Here is a 15,426-nt window from a genome sequence, read left to right as displayed (position 1 = left end):
CTAGTTAATCATTTTAATCTTTGAAACAGTCTGACAACCAACATAAAAAATAATGTGTTTTCTTAGAAACCAAAGGTTAACTTCCCTTTAAACTGCTACAAAACTATCGATACAATGCCATACTGGAATTATAAAAAGAAAACCCTTTTACTATAGCCCTTACAGCACACAACCCTCCTCCTTCATCTGATCATGAACTTTGTACACTTTACTACAGTCTCCAGTAAAGCCCACAGCAGCTTAAACCCCATCATTATCAAATAGACTAGTAATAATAATAATAATATTTATAAGTATATGCAGCCTGAACATCTTCATATAAATCACACCATCTCTCCTTTGCTGCATGAACCAAATCAATTATAATCAGTATAAAAATTTATTGTCTCAAAACATGTGATTCTCTCCATATCAGGACCATACACAAGATATAAACCAAGATAATATTCCTCAATCAGTCTGAAGAATAATTTCCAGTATAAGATGGATTTAGACTGTACCTTACTTTTCACCTTTTCATTGGATGAGATGAGAGACTGAAGTGAGTAGTGGTCACAATGAGCAGTTGGGAGTTACACAAAGTTTCTTGTAGTAAATATTGATTTTCGTTAATATGACATTAACCACTTTTGGTATCAGTACACCAACTTAATCTCCCATACCACTGCACACCAATGAGCTTCATTTCTTTTAAAATCTAATCTTAAGAAAATTCACTTCTGAGCAAACTGACTACCATCGAAAACTGACATGTGAGAATGAAAATTTCTTAGTTGCCATGGAAACTCAGAAATGAATTACAGAAATGAAACTAATTTTTGGACACATTTCGTCACTTTGAATCAAACATGTACATGTGCATGTATTCGACACCATAAACATAAGAACTGATTTTACACACAAAGAATTTTTTTGTTGCTAGTTTTGTTTGGATGTTTTTCTTTTTAACACCAGGCACCAAAGACAATCAAACTGGATCAAACATAAATGATTTAAATAGGAAGCCCAAAGGGATTATCAATGTCAATTCCTAGTCAATAATCACATTGAAACCATCAGGGGAATACCAAGTCTTTTTGAGAATTTGATCTAATAGTGCTTGACTCATCAAGCTGATTTGAAACATCATGTAGTTTATTAAATTTGAATTCATACCAATCCATTTTGTATTCATAATGTCATTTGTGCTAGACTTAACACAATCACAGTTGAATCCATAATTTTTTTTATTTATTTATTTTTAAATGGAAATAGAAAGAGCAGACAACAACAACTTTTGTACTAAAAGATTTTCATCTCCAGAAATGAAAGAGATTTCGTGGAACCCAGGCTTGTAGAACCAAACAACTAGAAATCACAAAATGTTTGATTTAATATTTATATGAGCTACCAATACCATAGCCTGACCAAGCATTTTAATATCCAATGTTGGTACAAAGGACTTTTGATAAAAATCAGAAGACCATGATAAGCTTTCACTGTTTAAGCTATCGAAAAACAACTGTTGCTTAGCTATGGCCATGTTAATCGGGATTGGGAAGTATTTCACAGTTTTTAAAAACAGACTTTCATATCTGTAAATTTAATTAAAACTACAGAATGACAGAACCTCAATCTCAGAGACCATCACATACCCCCCAATCAGAGTAGAAATGTAAGAATAAATCCCTTACATTTCACCTGCTTACATGTAGAAGCATTCACACAATTAACTTTACCTCTATCTCTTTTCCTCTTATTATTTTAGAGCTCTACAATTAAGACTCATTCAGGCAAGTGAGAAAATTCTGCAAAAACTCACAAGAATAATTTTTTACATTTTCAAATAACAAAACCCATCAAAGTGGTGTGACAAAACAGTTACACTACTAGGACAGAAGTACAATGTTAAACATTTAAAAGTAAGGTAACACACACTGGCCTATAACAGAATCCCTCTTGCATGTCTGGGTCAAAATAATGGTCTTTATTTTATTTTAAATTTACAAAAAAGAAAAGAAAATTGGCTCCTATTTCTGATGACTTTGATTTGGCAAGACATATATAAATCCATTAAAGGTGGAGTGACCTTAATTTTCTCTTTACCTGAAACGTTGATATGGGACACTGTGCAAGGTAGATATCAGTGTGACAGCATAAACATCTATTTACGTTAGTACTAGTACTAGTACTACTAGTATTCATAGTACTAGTATTAGTAATACTAGTATTATTAGTAGTACTAGTATTAGTAGTACTAGTAGTAGCAGGTAAAAGTAAATTATGTGCAGATTTTTTTATTCCCTTTGTTATACATTTGAACTGGTGACAATGTTGGCTGCTTGTACTATACAGTATGATATGACTAACCTAGTTAAAGTTGCATTTTTCTGTTGGGTTTTGTGTTACTCAGGCCGCAAAGTCTTGCATTATTCATGTATACACACTTTAATGCCTGTCCATCTATTAAGCTGCAACATCTTCATTAGAAAAACAAGTGTCTTTCTCCCTCAACAATATTTATTGTGTAAAAGTAAGTTGGCCTGACGTTTCGAGCAGGATCTTCTTCAGAGGCTAAAATTTATTGGCAATATTGATTGTTATTCTTTAATTATTGACTGGTTTGAACCTTTTAGGTATTTGCCTAATTTCAACATTCCCTCGTACAATTTGGAGGATCAGAGCAAAGGGATTACATTTTCCAGTATTTTATTCCATTAGTTTGATGGAGAAATCAATTCAATATGACACATTATGTCTTTAAACTTCCTATTACAACTTATTTCAGAATGAAACCTCTCATTCATGATTTCTGTATTAACCTCTGACTTCATCATCATCATGGCCTCATTGTGCTAGTAATTCAGGAAGAAACTTTCAGTTTGCAACTACTCAAGAATAAATTAACACAAGTAGGTGATCAGGGTTAAAGAGTTCAAGACTACCCCCAAGTTTCCCTTAGGTTACTTTACAGCGCAATGCAACATTTAAACATCTTTCTACAAACCTTTGATCAAAAAAGTGATAAAAGAGACAGCTTTTTATCATTTGATATTCTTTGCCTAATAACTTTTCTGACAGGATCCAAAAAACTTCTCGAGTAGATGACAAATGCTCTCCAACTCTATTCAATCTCCTAAGTAGACTATTTGCCGTATCCCATCCGAAACCTTTTCTCTTCTCTTCTCGAACATAAAAGCGTGAACTTATATCCTCCCTTTCCCCTTATTTTCCAGAGAAATAGGCCACAAAATTTAGGAGAGACAAAAGTCTGGACTCGCATCATTTGATACATCTCTGCCTACGATAGATTCAGAGAATATTTCTAAAACAGCCAGTCCTGTGAAAAGGAGGCTCATTACCAATCTATTTGATCAATATATTCATTGCGACTGGCCTCTACAATTGATGAATTTCAGATTAGAACTACTCTATGAGGTCAGCCAGACTGTGTGACACGTAGACAGGAGCCGTTGGTGAATGATTGACCAACAAAATAAACAACTCAAGCATAAAATTTCCGATGATGGATGGGGCAAACAGCGGGGACGTTTCATCCTCTCTAACATCATTGTATACATCTCTGGAGAATCCCTTTTGTCAACCCAATTCTCTTTTTACTCGCAACGAACAATCACAAACATAACAAATCAAGAAGCCAATATCAATATTTTTTCTAAATGTAATTTCATGCCTTTCAACTCTGAATGGGGGGGGGGGGGGTTGTTTCTACACATGACACATACACCCAAGCATACCTGACCTTAAAAAGTCATTTGTTTTTACCATCTACAAATTTACCCAAGTTTGTTATACTCTTATCTGCATATAACTATCTGCCTTGCCCAGTATCTTTTGATTATGTATGCAGAAGTAAATAATGTCTTTAAGCACTGTGTATTAAGTTTATCACACAGGATGATTGCTTAGCAACAATCTCTCCCTCTTAGGAATATCTTTAAAAAGTTTGTAACCTCCAGTAAATTTCAAGGAGAGAGGTGGTTGATACAATGCAAACTGACCTATTAACAAGAATGACTAACATCATCTTTTAACAGAAAATTTGCATATACTCATTATTAAACTTAATATCGCTTAGTCATGCATTCTGTAAAATATGCTTGCTGTTTTATGACCAGTCAAACAGTATGGAATGAATATATTAATTCCTTTGATGAAGAGAATCATCATTTCTATTGATATCACAACAAAAACAACTTTCTTAAAATAAAAACAAATGAATTGCACACTTATTAACATTTGATGTAACTAATTAAGAAGCAAACCGTGACCATGCACTTCTTGGTGTGACTATTAAAGTGATGTGCATTGTTTTCACTGTTGCTTAAAGCAATTATATTACAAATATGAGAAGAGACATAGGAGGGTTGTCAGCTTCCACTTGCTTACCTCTATAGATAACTAAGAAGATGATTGTTTCAACTTGATTTCACACAACTGTTAATGAAGAACTGGACAATACATGGTCATCAAATATAAAAATTTAAAACATTGTAGCGTGCTTTCTCAATAACTTGAAATGTGATGTTATCAAATGTGGTATTGAATAGTATAAACATGTTGGTTTAAAACCACATGAGAGCTAATAAAGGGAGCTCATAGCTACTTGCAACATGCTGCTTTAAGCCCACAGGAGAGTCAATTATGGGCACAGATAACCTGTAGAGCAAGTCATTAATTTTATGTCTTGGTGTAATGGATAATATCACAGAGAGGTTAATGTCAAACATTCTCTAGATGTTTTGACAATTCCATTTCCAGTATATGTAAGCCTTACTGACAGCCTGTTATTAACCAGTGCTATGATATAGAAGGGAACTCTTGTGACATTCCAAACAGCCAACTTTAGCGTCTGGGAGAAGGTTGGTTTGTTGGATGTCGCCATCTAAAGTAAAGTGGCAATGCATGGTTATGTCCTATCTGTCTTTATATTTGTAGTGCCAAATCCCAAATTGAACTTAACCTGTTATGTGGATTGCTGGCAGAAGTGTATAAGCAAAACTAGTTTGAACTGATCTACATAGATACATGACTGCTTGCAGGCATGATGAGAAGAGAAGTGGGAGGGGAGAGGAGGGGAGGGGAAGGGAGAGGAGGGGTATGTTTACATTTCATAGTATGCATGGACCGGCAAGCATGAGAAAGTTAATATCCCTTGTGCAGTGTCTCTGTAAGAGAATACAGCAACTGGTTGAGAAGAGTGGATGACAATATAATACCATTTAGTTTTTCAATATCAAATTTAAAATGCAATCCAAATGCATTGACAAATATGAATAAATAGCGAGTGACTGTTACAGACTAAACAAGAGTTTATATTTATTAATGGACATTATACATTTGATAAATTACTTAAAACCTTGCCAAGAGATGGCCAAGGAGAGAGACATAAAGGCAATGACAGAATACTTAGAAGAAAACATTGCTGTGCTGGCAAACTATTGTAAAATTATTTCTTCTTTTGAGAACATCTTACTCAAAGAAAGTTTATCTTGGGCAAATACATTTACCCTTTATCATTTGAGAAAATCAAAATTGTCTATTGCTTTACCCATGACAAGACCTTTAACAATAAAATTCAAAATAGCCATAGGAGGCGACCTTACCTTCTAAAAAGAAAAATTTGAGATAGCGTCTAAACTGTTCCATTTTCTTTGACTATATTCATACATACAGAATCATATACTGATATATGTCCATACTCACTAACAATCTTTGTTGTATGCATTAAACTGGACCACAAATTACAACTGTTAGTACATCTAGTGACTATCTGCTGCTACAATGTTTGGCAAGTTTTGGTCTACTGTGAAATTTGAATCTCAGGAAAATCTAGTTTGAATGCAACAAACAAGTAAGATTATCTGTTTAATCATGTTCATGCAAGTTTCATAAATTTGATTCCATCAGTTCTAAAATAATCTCCATTAGCTCTCCGAACAGTCAAAACTATGAATTTTTCAATTGAATTAAATTTGCAGACACATAGTCATCTAACAATTTTTGCAGTGATACACTCAACGACCGACCGAGTCAACTCCATTAGCCATGCGTATTTGAAGAATAAGAAACATAATAATTTTGACTCAGTGGCTGCAGCTCAGTAAACCAATGTTTTTGTTTTTGGTCCATTCCATTATTTTTAAATATTTTTTTTTGAGACTCCACACAGTTTGATACAATCATATTAAATATATCTAAACATAATGGAATAATCCACTCACAATCCATCTGTGTACCCATGACGACTGGATGTTACTCCTGACTACTTAAATAAAACACACTGACCTTAGATCTTATAATGTACAATTATATCCAGCTTTTAATAATAAATTAAACTTAATACTCAATATGATGAATGGACAGGGCATTGCACAGAGACTGTACCATTGATATGTTAGTACCATAAATAAAAAAAATTACAACATTCAAAAGGAATAAAATTTGGACAAATGTTCTACAATTAAACATTTTTCAAATGTATTTTTTTTTCTGAGATTCTCCCATTGAATGGTTAATTGCAGTTAGTAATTAGGCATCTAAAATAATTAAATATTACCTAAGGCAAGATTTTTTCTTTTTTCTAAAAATCACCATACAGATGAATATAAAACTATTGATTCTGACCAATTGCACACTCTCGTCTGGGTTAAGCTATAATGTTGTTACGGCAAGGCTGTACACAGAAGTATTAATTTGAATTTTGTGCTTTAACAAACAAAGACAAAAAAATGAAAAATTTCCAATAGAGAAAAAAAGAAAAAGTACTTGCCGATTGCAGAAAGATGTGCAAAACTACATCAAGGTACTGAAGAGATGAAACAGAAGGTGAAAGACGATACGTACAATGAATTACACAGTAGGTTTACTATATGTACACATTTCCGGAGGATACACCCCATTAGATAACAGAGTACTATATGTGCACACGTCCGGAGGATACACTCCATTAGATAACAGAGTACTATATGTGCACATGTCCAGAGGATACACCCCTCAGATAACAGAGTACTATATGTGCACATGTCCAGAGGATACACCCAATTAGATAACAGAGTACTATATGTACACATGTCTGGAGGATACACTCCCTCAGATAACCAAGTACCATATGTGCACATGTCCAAAGGATATACCCCTCAGATAACAGAGTACTATATGTACACATGTCCAAAGGAAATACCCCTCAGATAACAGAGTACCATATGTGCACATGTCCGGAGGATACACCCCCTCAGATTACTGAGTACTATATGTGCACATGTCCGGAAGATACACCCCCTCAGATAACTGAGTACTATATGTGCACATGTCCGGAGGATACACCCCCTCAGATAACAAAGTATTATATGTACACATGTCTGGAGGATACACCCCTCAGATAACAGAATACTATATGTGCACATGTCCGGAGGATACACCCCTCAGATAACAGAGTACTATATGTACACATGTCTTGGGGATATACCCCCTCAGATAACAGAGTACTACATGTACACATGTCTTGGGGATATACCCCTCAGATAACAGAGTACTATATGTACACATGTCCGGAGGATACACCCCTCAGATAATAGAGTACTATATGTGCACATGTCTGGAGGATACACCCATGAGATAACAGAGTACTATGTGTACACATGTCCGGAGGATAGACCCCCTCAGATAACAGAGTACTATATGTACACATGTCTGGGGGATATACCCCTCAGATAACAGAGTACTATATGTACACATGTCCGGAGGATACACCCCTCAGATAATAGAGTACTATATGTGCACATGTCCGGAGGATACATCCCTCAGATAACAGAGTACCATATGAGCACGTCTGGAGGATACACCCCCTCAGATAACAGAGTACTATATGTGCACATGTCCGGAGGATACACCCCCTTAGAAAACAGAGTACTATATGTGCACATGTCCGGGGGATATACCCCTCAGAAAACAGAGTACTATATGTGCACATGTCCGGAGGATACACCCCTCAGATAATAGAGTACCATATGTGCACATGTCTGGAGGATACAGCCCCTCAGATAATAGAGTATCATATGTGTACATGTCCGGAGGGTACACTCCCTCAGATAATAATCCTCACGACATTGCACAAATTGGGCCAGAAATTCCAGATTCCTTATTCTCTATGTACAGACACACTGAACCCAACTGAAAGACTGGGAAGAAGGAGATACAAATATCACCGTCAGAGACGAGGAAGACGACAACGATGAGGAAGTCATCGTTGTCATCATCGACATCATCTCACAAATAAGGAAAGGGAATTCAAAGGAGAGAAAAGTAAATGGTGATTACTGCAGACATTAGTCTTTACGATGAATTGGCCAAGGAACTCGCTGTGGAATGAGCTTCTGCTTCCAAAGCCACCCGTTGCACTTCCAACATCTGAAGACAAAAAACAAATAAAAGTTAAAATATATGGTTTTATGTTATACATTATTTCTCTTTAGGAACGAATGAAACTGCATGAAAGCCCCTAGAGCCTTGAAGGGGTGGGTGTTTTTACTGTGAGAGTATGTGTCTCCTAAACCTTGCAACAATGAAAGGTAGATGGTACCCACAATGGCTATATAAATCTGACCTTGCTGACAACATAATATGCACTTTTATGGCTAATGGTTTACATAATTTGACTTTATGGAGAAAGGTTGCATCATGACTCTCAAAGATAATCAAGTTTGGCCTGCTCTATGCTCATTATGATTGGGACTTCCATTGAGTGGACAAAGTCGTTACACACATGATTAAAGGATTTCTTGTTTAATACCAAAGTAAAATGTGTTAATACATCGGACAACAGTCCCTTGCAGTAAACTGATTTCATTGCTCAAAGTGTCATTTCATTCAAAATAATTTCAATTTAAACATATGATAGTGCAGTGATGACAAATTAACAGTAGAAAGAGGCAAGAAGATGAAGGGGGGGAGGGGGGTGGGAGGTATATCAACTCCTTTCTGTCACAAATTGCGCACTTAAAACATCCAGGTACCAGTTTGATATATGACTGATAGCTGCTGTGTAGTCCACCTACACACACTTCATAAAAGAACTCCTGATTTGCCAATGTCTTGTCTGGTGGCTAATCTCAACCAAGTAGAATCATTGTAACATCTTCTGAAAGATAACTTCTCTATCTCTCCAAATCCATTTCAAGGAATTTGATCGTCACTATGAAAGGGGAGGAACAATACTCTTACATGGGTTACCATTACCATAGTTGACTGTGCAAATTGAATAGGGAAGTCTACTTATATGAATAGGATGTCTTTCCCTTTAACCACTAATTTCACAGTCATAAACAGTCTTTGAATGTGGATAGAGCTTGATCACTGGAACGATAATGCTTTGACTAATCATTTTCCGTTTCAAGCTAAGACAACATAGAAAGTCTTCGTAAAGAAACGGAAAGTTGAAGTTGCGCCTCTTTGATGAACCAATAGAAAGGTGATGATGCCGTCACGCTGTAACTCATTGTGGTATGGAAATTGACGGGGGGGGGGGGGGGGGAGGTGGTGTAAGAACACATACTAAAGTTTTATTTGGATACCAAATGATAAGGAATGACAATTATTTCTATCTTTGATAGATCATTTCTTTGAACATTTAACAATATCTCTTGTTTCTATCACAATCATCTATTTTTTTCTACTTTGATTGATAACAATGACACAACAATCACTCACTCATTGTCATCTCAGAGATAGAGGGGGTGTCATGGGGAAGGTGGAAGGGGGGGGGGCAGATGACGAGATTGGTTAAGCCCACCTTTTCATTTTCCTTCATCAATATTTCGGCACTCTTCATTTGGATCTTCTCAACTTCTTCTCTTTCATTCTGTTGTCTTGTCAGAAGCTAAACAGAAAGGCAGGACAATCATTATGAAGTGCATCTTAAGTATGCCTATTGTTTAATCACTGTGCTTTATTGCTATGTATGTAAGGTAGAGTCACTTATTTGGTAAACTCCAGCTAAGAGATGGTTGATAGAATCAACACCATCGTAGGAACTTTGGCAAGTTGGAAAAACCAACTACTTCTTTCCTCTTTCAAAATGAGTTTTCATGAAACATGTCTGGCAATTTGGTGGTTCTCTTACTTAAAACACACTTTCAATTTGTAAAAGAAACAATTGAGCCTTATTATTATATTATTATTATTTAAGCCCATTAAGTTCTTCAATTGCATCTCATTAAAGTTCTTTTGTTTTTAAGCCATCGGTTCACTGTTCTCTGCCTCATTGCAGTTGTTTTAAGTTACACAATGTCATGCTACCAATTGCATGTGCACTGAAAGCTGTAATAACTTTATAAGAAACATTCAATCATATTACAACAATAAAGGGCAAAAACACCTACCCTTTGTCGCTCATCTAGAAACTTCTTCGTGTTGTTGCTTTGAAGTTCTCTTACTCTCCTGAATGACAGAAAAGATGAAAAAGAATGTTATTATTGTCAACTCTTTCCAGATGGTTTACCACTTACAAGGACTTGCATTATTAACATAACACTCTACCACTATCCTGTCTATAACAGGCCTCTGAATCTGTTATAATGAACGTGATCTACAAGTTAATTTATTCCCACTGTAATCCATTGAGCGATGAGACGATTATGAAGAACAAGAAAGTTCTCAAAGTCATACGTTTGCAATTAGGATATAAATCAGAGAAAATGAAAGAAACTTAAGGAAAATGAGATATATCATGTAGAAGAAATGTATTTAGTTTTGACATTTGATACTGTGCAACTAGATTGAAAGACTTGACTTTTGTAATCTTCAAGGCATACTGAAGTGTATGTTTGGACATGTGATAAACAATAAACACATGTGAAATGGAAAGAATGTTATACCTGTCTCTCTCAGCTTTGTTTTTAACACTTTTATCTTGTGAGATCTCTTTGGTGGATTCCATGGACACTTTGGCTTGGTTAGATTTCAAATCTTTCATTTCTCTGAAGAAGAGACAAACATATAAAAACACTGAAGAAATCCATATACCTCACCACTATAATAGACTAGTACATACGTAGGTATAGAAAACACAGAAAAGGAAACACACACACACAATTCTGTTTGCACTAACTAAAATAGTTCACACAAAAGTTAATCACAAAAAAAGATAACAGATGGCTTAACTCATAATGTGGAAGCACTCACTTGATACCTTACCAAAATATACTTTATTTCATTCTGGCAATTGTCCTTCATATCAGACTTCAAGACATAACAAATCTCATCCTGAATGTCACAATTTAGGGTTATTAAAATTTAGGGTTATCTGTGCTACACAGCAATGGGAATGAGTACTAGGAATGCTTCATACTAGCAGCAATGGGAATGAGCACTAGGAGTGCTTCTTACTAACAGCAATGGGAATGAGCACTAAGAGTGCTTCTTACTAACAGCAATGGGAATGAGCACTAGGAGTGCTTCTTACTAACAGCAATGGGAATGAGCACTAGAAGTGCTTCAAACTAACAGCAATGGGAATGAGCACTAGGAGTGCTTCTTACTAACAGCAATGGGAATGAGCACTAGAAGTGCTTCTTACTAACAGCAATGGGAATGAGCACTAGGAGTGCTTCATACTAACAGCAATGGGAATGAGCACTAGGAGTGCTTCATACTAACAGCAATGGGAATGAGCACTAGGAGTGCTTCTTACTAACAGCAATGGGAATGAGCACTAGGAGTGCTTCTTACTAACAGCAATGGGAATGAGAACTAGGAGTGCTTCTTATTAACAGCAATGGGAATGAGCACTAGGAGTGCTTCTTACTAACAGCAATGGGAATGAGCACTAGGAGTGCTTCATACTAACAGCAATGGGAATGAGCACTAGGAGTGCTTCTTACTAACAGCAATGGGAATGAGAACTAGGAGTGCTTCTTATTAACAGCAATGGGAATGAGAACTAGGAGTGCTTCTTACTAACAGCAATGGGAATGAGCACTAGGAGTGCTTCATACTAACAGCAATGGGAATGAGCACTTGGAGTGCTTCTTACTAACAGCAATGGGAATGAGCACTAGGAGTGCTTCATACTTACAGCAATGGGAATGAGCACTAGGAGTGCTTCTTACTAACAGCAATGGGAATGAGTACTAGGGGTGCTTCTTACTAACAGCAATGGGAATGAGCACTAGGAGTGCTTCCTATTAGCAGCAATGGGAATAACCAATAGAAGTGCTTCTTACTAACAGCAATGGGAATGAGCACTAGGAGTGCTTCATACTAACAGCAATGGGAATGAGCACTTGGAGTGTTTCTTACTAACAGCAATGGGAATGAGCACTAGGAGTGCTTCTTACTAACAGCAATGGGAATGAGCACTAGGAGTGCTTCTTAATAACAACAATGGGAATGAGCACTAGGAGAGCTTCTTACTAACAGCAATGGGAATGAGCACTAGGAGTGCTTCATACTTACAGCAATGGGAATGAGAACTAGGAGTGCTTCATACTTACAGCAATGGGAATGAGCACTAAAGAAGCTTCACATATGTCAACCTTGACCATTAATGCAAAGATAATAGTATGAAACTGCAATATAAATATATATATTTCAGGTAAGTGATGAGGAATATGCAGACTGTAAGAATCATGTACATAAAACTGCAGGGTCTGTTTCAAGTTCATTTATGAGGAAAAAAATGGAATGAATTAATACCTCTCATGCTTCAGGCTTAACCCTTTTATTTGTTCCTGGTGTGTTGACTGTAGTAGCTTGGTCAATGTGTCACACTGCTGCTGGACATGTGCCAGTTTTGTGTTTCTAATTTCTTCTCGTTGCTTGGCCTTTAATTCTTCAAACTGTTTTGACTGGTCTGCTATGACTCCTTTCACCTGTGGTTGATATAAAAATTAGGAGCGTTTAAGTTGACATGATGATAGATGGCAACATTAATGATTTTAAATAATTGTTGACCCATAGTGGCTCTAAAATGTTAATTTGAGTAAAAGTAAGTTGTTACAGAGTTGAGCCACTAACATGTGGTAACAAATGATAAAACACTTAATTATTTCAGATTCAAACATACTGACCACAGTACATAATTGAGAGGAGCTATATTCTGTACAGCTATATGCTGACTGACCATGGTACATAATTGAGAGGAGCTATATTCTGTACAGCTATATGCTGACTGACCACGGTACATAGTTGAGAGGAGCTATATTCTGTACAGCTGTATGCTGACTGACCACGGTACATAATAGAGAGGAGCTATATTCTGTACAGCTATATGCTGACTGACCATAGTACATAATTGAGAGGAGCTATATTCTGTACAGCTGTATGCTGACTGACCATGGTACATAATTGAGAGGAGCTATATTCTGTACAGCTGTATGCTGACTGACCATGGTACATAATTGAGAGGAGCTATATTCTGTACAGCTTTATGCTGACTGACCATGGTACATAATTGAGAGGAGCTATATTCTGTACAGCTGTATGCTGACTGACCATGGTACATAATTGAGAGGAGCTATATTCTGTACAGCTGTATGCCTGATGACCATGGTACATAGTTGAGAGGAGCTGTATTCTATACAGCTATATGCTGACTGACCATGGTTCATTATTGAGAGGAGTTATATTCTGTACAACTATATGCTGAATGACCATGGTACATAATTGAGAGGAGCTATATTCTGTACAGCTGTATGCTGACTGACCATGGTACATAATTGAGAGGAGCTATATTCTGTACAGCTGTATGCTGACTGACCATGGCACATAATTGATAGGAGCTATATTCTGTACAGCTGTATGCTGACTGACCATGGTACATAATTGAGAGGAGCTATATTCTGAACAGCTATATGCTGACTGACCATGGTACATAATTGAGAGGAGCTATATTCTGTACAGCTGTATGCCTGATGACCATGGTACATAGTTGAGAGGAGCTGTATTCTATACAGCTATATGCTGACTGACCATGGTTCATTATTGAGAGGAGTTATATTCTGTACAACTATATGCTGAATGACCATGGTACATAATTGAGAGGAGCTATATTCTGTACAGCTGTATGCTGACTGACCATGGCACATAGTTGAGAGGAGCTATATTCTGTACAGCTGTATGCGGACTGACCATGGTACATAATTGAGAGGAGCTATATTCTGTACAGCTATATGCTGACTGACCATGGTACATAGTTGAGAGGAGCTATATTCTGTACAGCTGTATGCGGACTGACCATGGTACATAGTTGAGAGGAGCTATATTCTGTACAGCTATATGCTGACAGACCATGGTACATAACTGAGAGGAGCTATATTCTGTACAGCTATATGCTGACTGACCATGGTACATAATTGAGAGGAGCTATATTCTGTACAGTTGTAAGCTGATTGACAATGGTACATAATTGAGAGGAACTATATTCTGTACAGCTGTATGCTGACTGATCACCATGGTACATAGTTGAGAGGAGCTATATTCTGTACAGCTGTATGCTGACTGACGATGGTACATAATTGAGAGGAGCTATATTCTGTACAGCTGTATGCTGACTGACCATGGTTCATAATTGAGAGGAGCTATATTCTGTACAGCTGGTTGTTGACTGACCTGATGGTACATAATTGAGAGGAGCTTTATTCTGTACAGCTGTATGCTGACTGACCATGGTACATAATTGAGAGGAGCTATATTCTGTACAGCTGTATGCTGACTGACCATGGTACATAATTGAGAGGAGCTATATTCTGTACAGCTATATGCTGACTGACCATGGTACATAGTTGAGAGGAGCAATATTCTGTACAGCTATATGCTGACAGACCATGGTACATAATTGAGAGGAGCTATATTCTGTACAGCTGTATGCTGACTGACCATGGTACATAATTGAGAGGAGCTATATTCTGTACAGCTGTATGCTGAATGACCATGGTACATAATTGAGAGGAGCTATATTCTGTACAGCTGTATGCTGACTGACCATGGTACATAATTGAGAGGAGCTATATTCTGTACAGATATATGCTGACTGACCATGGTACATAATTGAGAGGAGCTATATTATGTACAGCTGTATGCTGACTGACCATGGTACATAATTGAGAGGAGCTATATTCTGTACAGCTGTATGCTGACTGACCATGGCACATAATTGATAGGAGCTATATTCTGTACAGCTGTATGCTGACTGACCATGGTACATAATTGAGAGGAGCTATATTCTGAACAGCTATATGCTGACTGACCATGGTACATAATTGAGAGGAGCTATATTCTGTACAGCTGTATGCCTGATGACCATGGTACATAGTTGAGAGGAGCTGTATTCTATACAGCTATATGCTGACTGACCATGGTTCATTATTGAGAGGAGCTATATTCTGTACAACTATATGCTGAATGACCATGGTACATAATTGAGAGGAG

At 36.8% G+C, this 15,426-nt stretch overlaps 1 protein-coding gene across 12 annotated transcripts in view; it reads right to left on the bottom strand.

Annotated features, from left to right (window-relative positions):
* Positions 1–1,674: 1,674 nt before the first annotated feature.
* Positions 1,675–15,426, bottom strand: part of LOC139970445 (1-phosphatidylinositol 4,5-bisphosphate phosphodiesterase beta-4-like) — a 171,420-nt gene continuing 157,668 nt past the window's right edge. For all 12 annotated transcript variants that reach the window (XM_071976159.1, XM_071976160.1, XM_071976157.1 and 9 more), the window contains 5 exons: positions 12,694–12,869; positions 10,875–10,976; positions 10,380–10,437; positions 9,791–9,877; positions 1,675–8,409 (listed from right to left, as the gene is read on the bottom strand). In XM_071976159.1, coding sequence (XP_071832260.1) covers positions 8,335–8,409; positions 9,791–9,877; positions 10,380–10,437; positions 10,875–10,976; positions 12,694–12,869 — 498 coding nt within the window. In that variant the 3' untranslated portion in view covers positions 1,675–8,334. The remainder of the gene's footprint in view (positions 8,410–9,790; positions 9,878–10,379; positions 10,438–10,874; positions 10,977–12,693; positions 12,870–15,426) is intronic.

This window comes from Apostichopus japonicus, chromosome 8 (assembly GCF_037975245.1).
Source record: "Apostichopus japonicus isolate 1M-3 chromosome 8, ASM3797524v1, whole genome shotgun sequence".
Classification (NCBI taxonomy): Eukaryota; Metazoa; Echinodermata; class Holothuroidea; order Aspidochirotida; family Stichopodidae; genus Apostichopus; species Apostichopus japonicus.
Note: the sequence above shows the minus strand (reverse complement) of the source record. Positions and strands in the feature narration are given on the sequence as shown.